The sequence below is a fragment of the Pieris rapae genome, chromosome 17, assembly GCF_905147795.1.
Source record: "Pieris rapae chromosome 17, ilPieRapa1.1, whole genome shotgun sequence".
In the NCBI taxonomy this organism is placed as follows: Eukaryota; Metazoa; Arthropoda; class Insecta; order Lepidoptera; family Pieridae; genus Pieris; species Pieris rapae.
In genome coordinates this window covers 4,619,586-4,636,920 of record NC_059525.1, presented here as the reverse complement: position 1 = coordinate 4,636,920, position 17,335 = coordinate 4,619,586, and the positions used below count along the sequence as shown (strand labels likewise).

At 33.0% G+C, this 17,335-nt stretch overlaps 1 protein-coding gene across 1 annotated transcript; it reads right to left on the bottom strand.

The window, feature by feature from the left end:
- Positions 1-2,170: 2,170 nt before the first annotated feature.
- Positions 2,171-10,753, bottom strand: LOC111003798 (tektin-B1-like). Its single transcript, XM_022274485.2, has 7 exons — positions 10,595-10,753; positions 7,990-8,114; positions 7,238-7,454; positions 6,430-6,644; positions 5,574-5,796; positions 4,904-5,127; positions 2,171-2,367 (listed from the first exon to the last, which is right to left on the bottom strand). The coding sequence occupies exons 1-7, from the start codon at positions 10,673-10,675 to the stop codon at positions 2,175-2,177; spliced, it is 1,278 nt and encodes a 425-aa protein (XP_022130177.1). The 5' UTR covers positions 10,676-10,753; the 3' UTR covers positions 2,171-2,174.
- Positions 10,754-17,335: the final 6,582 nt, after the last annotated feature.

Here is a 17,335-nt window from a genome sequence, read left to right as displayed (position 1 = left end):
TGGTTAATAAAAAGAAACACAATAAATACTCACGCAATGTTTAGACGGCTTATCAGTTAATCTGCTTAAACTTCCTAAAAGATTCTATAGGTGCCGGAAAATAATGCTGTGCTATGATCGATTCGTGTGTTTCCGCATATGAAATCATACATCGAAATACTCGTTACGATACAACGTAAAATTAAAGATAATTTTGGCCTGGGATTGATTTAATTTTATTGCTTCGATGGTTCGTGGTTATTAAAATGCGCTTATTACACAGCTTTATTGAGCGCCTTTGTGCTCGAAAGGTGAAATTAAATTAAGGTGTAGTGTGGTTGATAATTCTGACAGACAATATAATATAAATTATTATTAGTTGCATTTAAAACTAACGATGTTTTCATGGACTTCTATGACGTATATTGCGAACCTGTTTAAATGCGTACATAAAACTTCGTCAGATATCTTAAAACTTTGTATTTTTTATTGGTATTCATTATATTTTTAGAAGCAAATCCTATCTATATATCTGATTTGCTACTATTGTTATATATAACATAGATATTTTTAGTTTATTCACATACATTTAAAATTTTAGCAAATTATATTAACAAACATGTTATAAGATTTTCATTAAAGTGCTTGTGTTGTTTAGCCATGAATGTATACCAGGCTTGCGTAAACGTTTATTAGCGACTTACGCTTATTATTATTATTACATAAATAAATAAATTTATTTATGTATTTATCCTTTATTACCTTATACAAAAACATACACATAACAAAAATAAAAATAAAACGTTCGTTTTTTACGAAATTTTAATCAGTTTTAAACAATTATATCTCAAACTAAACAAACAATCTAACTTTGCACCAAAATAGCACCACGAGAATTTATTATATTAGGAATTATTTTTCGTGAAACAAAAATGCTGTTGCCTTGTGTTATCTAGTAATATTACAATTAAAAATTTATAAAACTGAAATTGGAAATTAGCAACATTATATACTAACAGCTTCTTGTTAGTGCCTTGTAGTCGAAGATTGAATTGTGAGGATGACGGGAATCCCCGAGTTAGTAATCCCGGCTCAGTCTAACAAATGAACCGTGTCTTAAAGCTTCGAGGGTGGCTTTCCGCCCATTATCCACACCAGTGTTTTATTTGTAAATACAGAACGCGTCTTGTTTAATTTTAATCTGTTCAATTTTTTAAACATATACATATATCTATATATATCTCGCTATAAGCTTAATAATCTACGTTCTTCTATTTCACCGTACGCACGGCTAAAAGACGTTGGTTTCCCATTACGCTTCATTCGATGTCAACGGGATGGCGGGTGTTCCACATAGTTCTTTTCGCCCGATTTATGCCCTTCATTTGAGAACTGGTGGTTTATAATTTATATAAATTTAGTTATGCCATGATTTTTAACCTTTATAAGTGTATAAAAGTCGTCTAACAGAATAATATAGTGTGATATTAATTTGAGAAGTAAGACCGCCCTCTTCTCGTTTTTTTTTCGTGTTATATTATAAATAATATTTTGACTATGAATTCCTTTCGCATTTGATTTGGATCATCTTAAATCCAGCGTAATGAAGCCGAGGCAACTTCATGTCCCGAGTTTTATGCAAGTGCTTTAAAAATAATCATTTTAAAAACCTTTATTTAAATGTGGAGAGCTTGTGAACAATATGCACAGATTTCGATTTATTTTGACGGCTGTCGTAAGCTTTTGTCTATATCCGTAGTCATGCCCAAACATATTGAAAGTTTGGAAGTACATAGTTTAGTGATTGTTACACAGTGGTGATGCACGGAAAAAACTGCTTTACGCTTAGTAGCGGAACGACGCACGTTGAGCGACGCACATTTGGAATTTCGCATTCTGCCTTGATTTCCAATGAAGAAACTCAGCTATAGATAAGAATTTATGTACCAATTGGACTTAGAGATAAGTGTATGTGTTCGGCCCTTAAAGATAAGTGTACAAATTCTTAAAAGGCCTGCGGACTAGCGGACCCTTTGATTTTGAGTGTTCATGGGCGGCTGACAAATATCAGAAGAAAAAAAGGGAATTTCAAATAAGCTACTAAGTAAAACAAGTTTTTTTTCCAGAACAATTATAAAAAAACAATTTATAACAAAATAAACATTCCAAACAATACAAATATTTAAAATTGCAATTTAATTTTCCACTTTCGGCACCTCGTCTTCCATACTGGCCAGAATCAGGTTCTTGTCAGTCCCGGTCGGCTTTTTGGGTTCCAGCGCTGCCCTCATTTCCAACGCCCGAGTATCAGTCTCCAGGGACTGTTCCTTATCATTGAGGTCTATCGCAATCTTGATGGAAGCAGCCTCAAGAGCGTTGTATGTGGCTCTGAAACAAAATACAAATAATTTTCTTTGATAGCAGAAAGTAAGTTATACCTTGTATACCTCGCGATTGCGAACACATTTCGAAGAGTTAATGATACTATATGACCCGAGCAGACGTGGTTTGTTTACACACGTAGATATAAAAAATCATCTTGTAGTAAATCTTAAACAATCCAATCACAGCCAAAAAGTCAAAATCGGGCTGGCCATTTAGAAGAAAATCTACATGACGATATTAAAACTTTTAAGAGTAAATTGTATACAGCAAACTTCCCGATAATTTTTATTATTATCTCAAACAAGAATTTTCTTGCTATTTAAATTCAAAGCGCCCGGATGAAGTTTCTGATCAGATTTTTTTTAAATAATGATGAATGAATACTACTTTATGGAACGAGCTGCCATTAACCGAAGGGTTCCGGCCAGGATCACACTTGCAAACCTTTTTTTGTTGCAGGTGTCCATGGCGGCGGTATTCACTTAACTTGTGAGCTTATCGTTTGCCTCCTTTCCCATAATTAAAATATATAATTAAATAATAGTACAATACAGACAATATGTAAAATTTTCGTATGAATATAATAAGTTAAGTCAAAATAACTTTATTCATAACAGGTTAACAGGTAAACAAGTAATGAATGTCAGAAAATAGGTTAATCAATTCTGTTCGCAAGTCAAGGGCGTAGAGCGGGCGAGAAGAACTGGCCAGAAACTCTTCGTCATTCTTTTTAATCGGCAAGTTTCATTCATACAAATTGTTAGAACTTAAGCAATACAAACACTAGAATTATTAGGATCATTTTAAAAATTGTCAAAATTATAAAAAAGCTTTCTTAATTTTTTTTCTTTTAACGAGAGTTTTGAATTTATTTAGTGATCATTCTCTAATTTCGTCTAGAAGTTGTTGTCAAAATGAATACAATTATCATATAAAGGGGGGTTCATCTTTTGGAGCCTGGTTGGTCGGACGCTTAGATTTGTGCTATTTCGAGTATTACTGATGAAAGTCCCCATTTGTTTTAAAATGGTTCAAATTTTTTTGTACATACAAGTATACAAGAACATATTATATCGTAAAAGAAATAATAGAAGAAAGTTTGCATTTGGAACTATTCCAGAAAACACATAGTAACCAGCAACTAAGAAAATTCATGAAAATTGTAAAATTAAACAACCTATAAGAACTTGTTGAGAGTATGTTAACAATGAAGTGAAAATTTTTCCGAACACTCATATAGAGAATTCTCATTGTAGCAAAGTTAAATAGGTTTCTTATAAAGTTGGTGCGACCCAAATAATCTTAAACAGAATGTACATTGTATTAATAAAATTGGCCAAATGGTGAACATTTTTCATCTTAAAATCAAATATTTCAAGGGGACAAAAAGCTACTATTATTCATCTGTTTTATTATTTTTTGACAAAGTGGAATTGGTACACGGTAAAACTTCGAGAAAGTTTATACACATACTCGTATTTAAAAAAATGACCGAGGAAATATTTGAATAGAAAATCTCAGTAATGCCCTTGTAAAGATTTTCCACAAACATATTTGCCTCAATTTTATATGTATTACATATTTACTAGCTATTCTTTTCGCTGCTAGGGAAAATCAACGTTCTTATTAAATTAACTCCAAATATTAGCAGAAGAACTAAATATTATCTAAAACTGATAGTATAAACAAAAACTTCCGTACCAAGAACTAGAAAAAGTAAGGAATTACTTTTTTAAGTTATATGATCTACATCTATTTTATTATGTTGATACGTTATGTTTTACGACGCAATTTCACTATATAAAAGTATAATACTAGTCTTAGAAGCATTTTTCACCAGACGAACAGATTCATCAACAGCTGTTCCAAAATAAAACAAAATGCGGCGATTGTCTTTTGTTTTATCTATTCTAAATCCTCAAATTTTAGCAATTTGAAAGTTGAGTCATTAAGAGCAACGCTTTCAAAGAATGAAACCTCAGGCAGGGCAGCTCTTGTTACTTAGGAGTTTGTGTTTTAATCCGCGTAATTAAAGTATTGAGCGCATCATTTTACAATTATTAAACATGTTATAACTATCTTGATGTTTACGCTTATTTTCTTTATGCTATCGAATTTTAAATAATGACCTTTCATCTCTTTAACTTCATTGAAATATTAATATAAATGTATAAGATTCCTGGACATTGCAAACTGATTTGCGAGCAAATTGTTGTTGCTACGTTTTCATAATTTTTTCATTAAAAAATGTTTAGAACTTCAATAATAAACATTAAATGTTGTCAGTATTTATAGTATTCTGTTAATTTTAAAAATAAAGTAAAGAACACGCATATGCCAGAATTTTCATAAGTTTTCTCTAAAAAGGTATTGTTTAGATTCAATTACACGCTTAAATATGTGAACACCCGTTTCGAGTTGCTAAATAGATTCAGCAAGTTGGTTTAAAACACACCAAATATCTCTGCCCCATGCCCCATTAGGGGCACATAGCAAGGAACTAGAGAAGCAAAGGAGATTTATTTTTTGTGAAGCATACTTAGCGCAATCCTGTTTCTCTTGAAGCTGTCGTATGGTTTCTCTGAGATTGCGAACTTCCTCCTTCATGCCAATATCCGCTTCATCAGAGGCTAGTTCAATCCCTGGTCGGTATCCACGAGTCTCCAGACGGGTTTCTGCTACCTTTAGGGCGTTTACTTTGTCTGCAAACTGTTCGCCTATTGTCTTCAATTCTGTAGCTAGTTTGTCCATGTTCTCTTCCATCTGGAAATATACGAAATATAAGTACCTTATAGAAATGGCACGGGTCAGGTTGGTCAAAGGCAATTTTGAGGCTTCCAAAAAAATACATTAGGTTAGTTCTATTCATTACCAAATGTATATATATGTATATATAATAAACTTAATATTAAATACTATTTAAATTTCAAATATAGATTTCTTAGTTATTTGGTATTATATTACAAACTAAGTCATATTAATTATATATTAAATAAATAAAATAGATTCTGTTTGGTTTATATTATTCGTAACAATTTAGGTCTCCATATATTAAAAACAAATATACTACAGGTAATTTTTAATATTAATTAAATATGGTATACATTGATAGGTCCAAATACAATTTAAAATCCTATATAAAAAGTTATTTTGGATATACACAATAGGTGATAGCCATAAAATACATATTTTTAAGAGTAAAAAATTACCTTCATTTTCTGCCACTGCAATTCATTCCTCGCTCGTTGAGTATCATAGATCCTCCTCCTCATCATATAGTTGGTGACGTCAGTCTGTGCCCTTAGGGCGTTCCTGGCTCGACCACGAGCGACAAACAAAGACTCGCGCAAGCGCAGCGTGTCTTGCAATTCGTCTACTGCCATTTTCTTTGTCGCTTCGCACTTTTGTAGCCATTGGTCGTATGTTATCATTCTGAAAAGGAAAGCAAAGTAATGGTCATGAAATATTATATATTTAACACACATTAGTATTTTAGCTTAGCCATGTGTGTGGTATCATTTCTTTTACTCTATGACAAGTATGACTATGAATTTACTATGACTAATGTATTCAAAAATCGAAACAGATGCAAGGGCATCACGTCTATCTGTATGTACCTAAACCAGATTGTACGGTTTTCTAAATATGTCCTAGCAAGTCCTTGCAAGTCCTTCTAAAATGGAATGTTATATTACAACTACCCTCTATCAAGATGTAGAATTTCTCAGCTGTATATTGGGTATATTATTTTTATCCAGAACTTCAGACGTTTGGCCACAATTCTACCAGATGTAAGTTAACTACAGCCAATCTGAGGAAAGATATGTCCAGAAGGTGCCTATTTAATCATCGTTCAAATGAAGATATCTTAAATTATCTAGGGGAAGATGGATGGTAAGGAGATCAACTCCTTTGCAGTTTTACAAGAAACGACCCATACTGCAGTGTGGCACAAATAGATTTATGTATTTAGCACAGCTAATGATTATTGAAAAGGTCGCCAGAAATTTTAGTAAAATCAAATAGACGCTTCGACTTAAGACGGAAGCTCTGTATAAAGTTTACCGCTTTGGAGTTTTCAGTGAGTCGGTTTTGTATGTAATGTTGGCACAGTCTTTATCTAGGTTGAGCATATCCTTGTCAATCTGTAGACTTTCATTCTTGTCGTTCAAATCGAGCTGTAGCTTAAACTTCACTACTTCCAGCTTGTTGATTTTCTCCCAAGCGGATTGACAGCGGTCAATCAACATTTTCTTATTGCTCTCTGTCACGCAAAGTTCCTGTAATTACACAAAAACATTCGACATGTAGTGTGGGAAGTATGTTTAACAAACGACTCCTTTGTTTAATACGGCGTTCTCACTGTATTGTCCAAAGCTTTATTTTGGAGTGTTAGCCACATGATTTAGGCGTAAGACCCCTTTCAGCCTTCTTTATATCGTGTTAACATTAGCTCATCAAACAGTGATGGCATATGTTAGGCCTGGAATGTTTACCTATTTGCTTAAGACAGAAAAATAAATAATCATGAAAATGATATAGAAATTGGTGGCCAAAACCAAGGGAATCTGTAGCACACAGTTTTTTTTATTTTTGTATCGATGTTTTGTGTGATAGTGTGTAGTTTCTTTCAAATACTATTAATGAAACACTTCAACATTAACTAAAACCAAATACTTCTATATTGGATTATTAAGCCCAATTATTATTAAAATCAGAATACCAAATATTTCAGCGGTATTGGCATATAAACTAGTACATATTTTGTACAGATTCGTTATGATACAAATTAAAATTATAACGTCATTAAAATAAATCATTAGAACGATCCCGGGCTTTTAAGTTATGTGTGTGAAAAATAGTTAAATTGGACCTTTTTTAATTCTGTATCTGCCAGATCATATGTGAGTTCGGAACTCATTCTTCCATCTCTGTTGGAAAGACACTCTGAACAAACAAGGAGAGGCATATTCAGTTGTTCCAACTCTCGCTCTGTAGATGCTTTCTCTTCTTTTAATGCTGCCATTTCTCTGTCTATCCGGTCCAGCAACTCTTGTAATGTAGATTTCCATTGCTCTATTTCATATACTCTGTGAATGGGATACTTTTATTACCATCCTCTCGAATTTCTTTGCTATAGCAAACAAGTAATTATTGACTACTTTATAGTAATAAACTCTCACCCCACAAGTCGTAGGTTCGATCCCCAGATGTGCATCAATGGATGTTGTATACGTACATAAAACTCGCCCGTACAGTGACGGAAACAATCGTAAGGAACCTGGCATACTTTAGACCCTAAAAGGACCACGGCGTTAGGTACAGAAAGATGATCTCCTACTTGTCTATAAGAGAAAACAAATACTACGAAGCAGATGCCGAAATCTGAATTCAGGCCTAAAAATACGGTTGTAGTGCATCTTGCTTTATTATAAAGTAAATTATGTAATCATAATAAAATTTAATTACAAAAGCATTGCTTTGGATCGCTAGCCCCCACACGAATATAAGAAATCAATATGAAAATAAAAATATTGACCATTTAAAATGTATATAAACAAATATAGGACAGATTTGTAAGGCATTACACGTGCACTTATGAGTTAGTAAAAATAGCGTCCTTACCTTGCGCGAAGTCTATTGTTATTATGGTAGCTGTCCCAATCTGTTTTGATTTTCGTTTCATTTCGTAGCTGGTATGAACTGTATCGAAGGTCGAAAGCATCGGCCCGTCTAGTGTCCGCGGTGACCTATAAAAAGTGTTTTCTGCATTTGTTTACATTCCTTTTAAATTCGATCGAGCAACGAGGGGTCACTCACATTTTTCGCAAAAATTTTCTATTATTTACTACGCTGAATTTTTACTGCTTCTTAACTTTAACAATCCATGTGATTATAATACAATAGTATTTTTTGTATAATTAGTATTGATCACTTGTTTTAAATACCAAAGAAATATTCTTTGGTATTTAAAACAAGTGACGAACTATGTGGCCATACGAGTCCACCAAATGGTTCTGCCTAGTGAGAGTTTGTCTCTTGGCTGCAACTCGACTTATTAAAAACTGACCCATTTATTTCAACACCAAAATCATACTTACATTTCTAGGTTCAAGATTACAAAAGCTTTAAAATAAGTATAAAAGAAAAACCTTCAAACATTTTCATTTGTAAGCGTGATAATTTGTGCATTGTCTCTGCTCCAATTATTCCGGAACTAATGAGGGAAAAAAGTGACTTAAGATATTTCACTTTGTGGGCGCGGTGTTTTCTTTAATTACAGCGTTGCAATTGTGAATTAAAAATTCTTTTTAACCGTTAAAGCGGGACAAGCGAAAACAATTATTTAGCCCGAGTGCAAACAGAAGACCCTTTGTATTTGAGGTTGTTTTTATCCTTTGCGTGAATATTTTGTGGAAACATTTTTATTTGGTGTATTTTAAAAGTGCAGGCTTTAAAGGGTATAAAATGAAAGACTACATTTATTTTTTAATAGTATTTTTTCTCTATCTAAGGGCCTCCTTTAGGACGAAAAGTAAACGGCCAGTATAAGATTCTAATAACGGCTAATTAATTCTTTGCTCTTTTTGAATGTCGTTAATTAAAGGTACTCGTAACTTTACCTAAAGGCCCTAAATCTAATATATAAATATATCAAAAAAAGTATTTAATCAGATATTAATTGATATATTTTAAATGTCTTTCTACCTCACCTAGAAAGTGTATGAAACAAATTGAGATCAAAAACGTTTTTACACAGCAATAAATATTCCAGCCAATAACATAGTAAATGTATGTCAACAGTACCACTTCAAGTTTCAGACGAAAAACTTTGGGAATGAATATTTACGACGTATTTGGGTTCGTGCTAAAAGTGATATCTTTTGATCGAAAACGCTACACATCTTCACTGAAGTTACGACGTAGTCTTTGTTATATGAAAATGAGCTTTCAAATGTGAAACTCAAGGGAATCTTCGACATGTTTTCAGTTTCAGTTACAATTGTTAAGTCGCTGCTTAATTAAGTCAATATTTTATATGATTTTTCCATAGGTCACAAGATGTAAAAGCAAAATAAAAAATGAGATAGTGCAATCAATTAAGATTAGATAAATGGATCATAACGTATCCGCGTGTTGAACTAAAGGTGCTATTGACCAATCACAATGAAACGGAACGCACCATTGTTTGGTATTATTATTATTTATAGTTATTATACTTAGGGTCTGTTTCACAATGTCCCGATAAGTTCCAAATAAGCTATTTATTTCTTATTGGTAGGATAAACAGTATTTGTTTTACATCTCACCCCCACACCGTCCTAAAAGGGGCAAGGCATACATTTTTTAAAACAATTGAAAAAATGTATGCTTTGCGAAACCGAACGATCACTAGCTGGGCGTCGAGCCACAAGTCTAGTTTTGCCTTTAAATAATCAACATAATTGTGAATACAAATTTGAGAGTCAAAATAATTAGCGGTTTTCGGATCAGCTGTAATGCGGAACGTTTATCGAAAACCAGCTTTTGTGGCGGCATCTTGTCAAAATAGGCTTAGCAACGCGTCCTGCGAGGGACAGGCAAACTTTTCCAATTTACAAGCAAACTAGGCGGCGTAAAATTATAGTCAATGTTTAAATTTGCCATTTTATCTGAATAAAAGCTTTGTTGTATGTTTAATAGCTTTGTATGCGTTTCAATGCAAGAGCTTCATATTAGTTTGTTTTAGCATGGATTAGATTATATTCTAGTTGACTTTATAAAGTTAGTATAGGAGTTAGCTTGTCGATATATCATATCTAAATTTACATGTTTCTCCTGCGTGTTTCACATGCTTTTAACAATGAAAATAAATAATGTTATAGGGTTTGGGAAATGCAGTGTTATAATTTAAATCGCTATAATTTAAATTTTGCGTTGCGTATTGATAAAAACTACAGTTAAAACCGTTTACGACGATATCGTTTAGAACAATATACCGGTTATATTGCCCAAAAACAAAAGTCTCGGCTGAATTCTATTGTATTAGATACTTAATAACAACATCATCGGCTGTTACGACTATCATTTTTACGATCAAATATGAATACTGATGTCGTTATAACAGGTTTCGACTAGCGGTTAGAGCGAACGGTATTTTGAAGTACAAGCAAAATACATTGTTCTTTCGAAATTGAGTAGTTCCACAAACTATGTTCCTAATAAAATATGATACTCGAACTAGAATTACCTGCAATCCATACAACCTCGCATCCCAATCAGGTAGAGTTAGATGTGGCAAGGGCTTTTCATAAGTCACCACGGACTGCATCCTGATGATTTATTGCACATTAATGCACTGAAAATGTGAATTAAAGTTTTTACGGAAAATGAGTGTCAAAATGACAAATGTGAAGCGCCGACTGACGCGCAGCGCGCTAAATTGTTCGAAATTTAAACATTAGTTTTTCCATCCAGAGACGAAAGAGGTTTTACTGAATTTATAAGTAATATTATAGATTATCTACGATCTTAATGTTGTAAGTTGTAGGCGAACATGAAATTTATGATGATTATTAAGGATATGATGTTAATGATATACAATGCATGTCTTGTTTACCATCAGTAGGTATTTCTTTTATATTTTTCCATACTACTGTTGCTTGGAGAAACGAACGAGATATAAATAAATAAACTTATGGAAATATTGACGAAACAGGAAATCGATAGAAATATAATAATAATTTTCGATGATTTCGATGAAGACACTCGATGACGTGACCTGTAAATGTCAAATTCCAGGCATGTGTAACTGCATACAATAGTCCAAAATAGATACTTCTACGAGATTTAAAAAAAATGTGCTACACTCAAGGGGAATTTCTAAACACAAGACTTATTTAGCTTTATATATATTTATATATAGAAAAATATTCATTAGCCTTATGTAGGCACATTGAAAGAATGACATAAAGAACGACTTCGCGGCGAGGGTCAAAATAGTAAAGTAATATACATGTAACATATTATATATTACATAGTACTTATGTCGTTTGTAGACATGCTCTGTTTACCAAACACGAGCGGCCAAGTTAACTGAACTTCGGAATTATACCAGTAAGACTGACCTAGTTTTTGTTAAGGAAAAAATAGAATATTTATAACGTACGAAAATAATATGGGAATGAAATGGACTGGAAATGCCCTTTGGCATTTTTTGTAATGATTTAATCCCATACGCCCCCGTTTTATTCATTGGGTTTTCAGATGAATGTTCAATTGCAGTTTTTTACAGGCCTTTCTTCGTACCATGATAAATTTTAAATTTATTTGTTTGATACATATTTTGTATGGATATAGAGAAGGAGGTAAATTTGGTTGGTTAGATTGTGCTCGTTCCACACTCACGCTTGCACTTCAAGCCTTAAATGGAACGCCTCAGAACGAGGTAACGCCGCATGCTTCATTTTTATTCGTGCGTGCAGCCGGCTCCATCGAATTTAAGACATAGACACTTCAAAAACTACTTCAGAAAACTCCTAAGAAAGAGTGAAGTTGAAGGTGACTAGTACCCAGAGAGCAATGGAGCGAGAATCCTAAAAATTAATAAAATTTACAAAATACGAAGTGACCACAGTAAGTCGAAATGTCACGTCAAAGGTCACTGACGACTTAGAGCTGAATATGGCTTACAATGGCAGGCTATACTGCAAGGTGTGCCGATAGAACATGGATTTTTGTGCCATATTCTTGCAATAAATTATTAGTGTGGACCGCCGAAGTCACCCGCTGTATGAGACCTCCAGGCAAACCTAATTGTGCAAATGGAAAGTTCATGAGGAGGCCTTTATCCAAAATGCGTCCCTACTGCAGAACACGCACACACATTAATGTAAATTACCATAACTAACGTGGACTACGTAACACTAAAAATAACACCCATTGATTTGAAGATATTTTTATTAAAATAGGGAACTTAAATTAAAACATTAATTAAACTAACATAACCATTTTATGGATTAAACTAATTCTAAATTTAACGACACAAAGCCACAATCGAATCGGGCTTTTTACAAAATTTGGCTTAATAGGTCAATTGAGCCATTGCCATTATGCCCTAAGCTCTGTATCAAATATGAAGTTCGCCTCATAAATTTCCTTGATATTTCTTTCTGGAAGATTGCCAGCTCTTGTAGGCTTCAACGCTGACCATATGAATCAGGAGGAATGCATTAAAACAGTACAACTCGTAAGTAGGGTGATTTATACGCATTAAAACAAGAACGAAATACACGCGTATATTATAAAAATGACGGTAGTTGCTTTGGCAGTTTTCGAGCTTTGCATTTTTGAAAAATTGGCATTAATAATTTGGCTTCTCTTATTTGTTTTCTGGAATAACTCATCAAACAGATACCACAATGAAAATAAATTAACTTAAGTAGAAATGGGCTGCACATGGTAATAGAACAGAAAATTGAAGCAACATAGTAATATACTCGTGCCCAAGTTACAATAAATGTTACACAGGAAGACAATTTAAAAGGGAGTAACACCAGATTGAGGAAACGGCAGGTGGCACATGGTGGAAGATAGGAATAGCGGGATTTGGAGGAGGCCTTTGCGGAAATAGGGCACACAAATATCTAGGAATGAATTATATACCAAAAATATAAATGTATGTTAATGAAAAAGGATTTTGTTATTATTTGTTAAAAAAAAATTGTTTCGTTGTCAGTGAAATACAGAACAGACGGACAATTTGTATTACTATCAAATTGTCTCTATGTCTATTTTATCTGTCTTATTGTGATAATATTAAGTTTATATAAATATATAAAAATAAAAATAATAATAACATATCTTTGTTGTTTTTACACCATACGCCATAAAACAATACTATGAAAAAGTAGGCAAATTTTATTTTTACTATACTTATTAGATTCTAATCAAGTCGTTAGTACGTTTAATTAGGTCTGAAAAAAAATACCACTGAGTTTTTAAACTTTAAATAATAACCTGTCAGTCTTTAGTCTGCGATAATCTAGTTTTGTCAGGTTCTTTAGTTCTTTCTGTTTCTTATAGATTATTACAAATGTCTCTGGTGTGGGCTCACCAAATTCTATTGTATACTTAGAGAATACAATAAATGTAGTTCATAACTATCAATCAACGGGAACTGGCCCAACATAGCTGAGATATAAAATATTCCCATTTATTCCATCTCTATAATAATTTTCCATAAGCGCACAGTAGTGTTTATGATATTAGAAATATTCCGGGCTCTATCTACATTCCAACGACGGAATCCTATTGAGAACGCTGTCTTCGTATTATCTTTATTATGTGCTGGGTTAGCGGAAGCGCAATTTTTAGTATTTTTCTCAGGAATTTCATTAGAGTTGTCAACAACAGGCCAACTACACGAAGTTTCAACTAATTGGGGTAGCTTTCAAAATATCTGGAAATTCGATGTATCGATGTATAATATATTTATATAGCAAATTTTTCCTTTCTACTTTATGAGTCTATCCAAGTCACACAATTTACTTCTAATTAACAATATTGTTCTCGAAAAAAAAACTATTTTCGTGTCTTTTAGATATTATATTAAAATTTTATATTTTTATATACATAGTTTATGCATAATTTCGGTTAACTTAATGTTTGTGCAATTGATTATATTGTCAATCAAATTACAATAAGTATTATTTATTATATCTACTTCAAAATGATACCAATAAATTTGTATACACTATATGTACCTATACCTATATGTATATGGAAATTTTCCATTAATACACATTGTTGCATCTGTTTTAAAGATTATAAGCCGGTACTTTACGGTGTTTCCTTACGGTGTTTTCCTTCACCATTTACCGTTATAGAAAAAAAATCGATTGATGCACAGCCGGGGACCAAACTTACGGGATGAGAGTCGTACGATGCAGCCATTAGCTGCCATTTGCTCTAAGAAGGTCTATCTATAGAAATAAGTCTAAGTTAAGAAAGTATCAACATGGAGTTTTCAAACTAAATCTGAGTAACAAATTGATTGAAGTAATTAATTTGAAGTGTCGAATTTCACTCGCTCCCTTGTTCGTATTAATCTTTATTAATTTGATGTTATGTACTTACTTAAGTGTGACTATAATTTAGTGTGTTAAACCGAGTATTAAACTCATACAGTACGTATAATGACAGCAATATCTTGGTGTAGTTATGTCTGAGTGGCAGTTAAAATAACAAAACATATAAAGAAAAGATCGCTCCTGCATTCTACTGAGCCTCTTTGCTCGCCCTCCTAACTCTAAAATATAGTCTACTTCTTTACTAGCCCTGGAGGGCCTGGCTTTCATAAAATAATTATTTCTTCATCCCTAGGCCGAAGCAATCACGAAACTCTGCTATGAAAAAGAAAATCGATGAGAAAATTATGAAAAATATTTATAATTTTCTCATCCAAGGATCGTCACTGGTATTACTCGTATGGCGTATTTGCCCCTTTTCGCTGTGTTATTTTTAATCTTCAACATGAAAGGTTAATACATGCGATGGTAAGTAAGCAATATAACATATCGTGAGAAATATAATAGATACAAAACGTTGTTGTTATTTCTTTGCTAAAGTCACTAACTGTACTGAACATAAGGCGTAATGGTTAATATAAATTAAATGAAAAACTCTCAAACCTTTTATCAATCATTCACATTATAACAGCCTGATTGGAACTTTATATCTTTAACAGAATTTAATGGTCCTGGATTCAAATCATAGACAATTTCCGTTACAACTAATACGATAGAACGACACAATGATATCTACATCGATAATTCTACAATTAAAATACTTAAAACAAAAGTATATATAGTATATACTAGATCTTATAAACTATTATCACACGTATCGCTCGCGTGAGTGGCGCTTCTTTAACCAGGATGGAATATTCGGGCGTTATATCCAAAAGTTTTGACTCGTGTTCTTGCTTGGATCCCGTGGACCCAGTTTCACAATGCACCCGACTCGATCAAATCGATCAAAAATAAGTACACTAACACAGCAAGCACTCTTCTGTGGCGTTACTGGTCAAAATAGAGAATACCAAGAACGAACGAGTGGGTTAATAAGCGGATACAGTCCATAGGATACTCTTGAAGAGGTAACGGGTTGGCCTCATATGGAGCCCACACCATTGCGTTGCACTTCAAGTGAAACCTGACTTAATTTAATTTTATTCAGAAATATGTCTGCTTTGTACCACAGTTGTGGTACTTAATTAAATTACGCTCACGATTCAAAAAGCTTTATAAAGTAATTGACACAAACCGCAGCCAGAATGTAACCTGATTACTTTGTGATTATGGAATTGGATAATTTGACTCGTTTCAGATAACAAACAACTGTGAAAGTTACATTGTTGAAGTCGACGCTTTTCAACGTCTGCAGTACTCAATTAATACATTAATCTGTTTATATATTTATACTTCGTTACATTTAAAGAAAATCAACATAAAAATTATAAGAGATGCCACAGGTGGCATAACCGATAATAAGCGATCTCTTCCAGGCAACAATAGTAAGAAAAGAAAAAAAAATTGAAATTCCCATCATAATCTAAAAAAAAAAATTAATAAACTAAATCATCCAATAATAATATTTATATATATTATAAAATCTAATAATGCCAATCTCATTAACAGGGATGCAATGCAACAGAATTATTTTGTGTTAAAAGTAATTAAGTTGTAAGATTTTTCTAAATGAATAATTAAAAAGAAACCACGAAGTAAACGTCGAATTAAGTAAATAATTGGATTCGTTTGTATATATTAAAGAAGTTTGTTGTATAGAACTCGCGTAGACCAAAGCTAATACAGTTATTGCGTTGAAACTGTCTTATGTTTGCGGAAAGAGTTACATGTTATGTTCCACTGACGATCTTATAATTAATAAATTTAATAGTGTAGTATACAGTAATAGTAGCAGGCGCAACCAAGTCACAACAATATGGGTCCGCGAGTTTAATTATTTTAAAAATCAGTTTACGAGAGGTTTATAGTTTAAAGTTATATTGACTTGAAGTGAAAAACGTTTGACATCTGTGTAAAACAATATGCAAAATTTTTGGGTGCTTTCCTCAAGATTCTATTTTGACAAGTATTAATTTAAAATGCAAATTAGTTATGTGCAACGTGATTGTATTTAGTAATTCCTGAGTAACTGGAAAATGTTTTGTGTAAAGAACGTTTCTTGAACATTGTAATGTCATCTAATGAAATATTCAAAACATCTAAGTTTTTTTTTATAGAACAGGGTCAAACGGGCAGGAGGCTCACCTGATGTTAAGTGATACCGCCGCCCATGGACACTCAATGCCAGAGGGCTCGCGAGTGCGTTGCCGGCCTTTTAAGAATTGGTACGCTCTTTTCTTTTCTTCAGTGTAGTTAAAATCTTTAAGGAATTTAGTACTGATATCGGCAGTTGTACCAGCATTGTTTCTATACATTTTCAATATAATAAATTTATCATCTTAAGACTGTTCGCTTGCAACTTGTGGTTGTATTTAATTTACAAAGAGTATAACATAAAGCATCTTAATGTTAACGTCTCACTTGGGGACATTCTATCTTGTTTTATTAATCAGTGGAGTTACGCCAAAATCGAAATTAGCGCTGTTGTTGGGGGAATTTAAATAATTTTAGTGCTGGAGCTAATTAATGACAAGCGCGGTTTTGATACTTTTGTTGCACTAAATAACACGATATATTGTACAGTGTACTCATTTTTATAAAGGAAAACATAAAATTTATATGCTGTTTTAATTTTTGTCACAAAGATAGAGATGTCCTATCTCGCACCCACTCCAAGTCTTCGTCAACGTGGCCTTGGCATCTACTGTCCTGTAAAGATCTCTAACGAACAACTTTGGTAGCACAGCCGAGAAACCCTGATCAGCCAACAGATTCCGAAGGATCCCAATGATATTTCCAAG

Coding starts and splice junctions, on each gene's coding strand:
- LOC111003798 (XM_022274485.2), bottom strand. CDS start 10,675: ATGCAGTCCGTGGTGACTTATGAAAAGCCCTTGCCACATCTAACTCTA. Junction 6,645..7,237: donor CAGATACAGAATTAAAAAAG/GTCCAATTTAAC, acceptor GTGTAATTACAG/GAACTTTGCGTGACAGAGAG. Junction 2,368..4,903: donor GAGAAACAGGATTGCGCTAA/GTATGCTTCACA, acceptor ATTTTGTTTCAG/AGCCACATACAACGCTCTTG.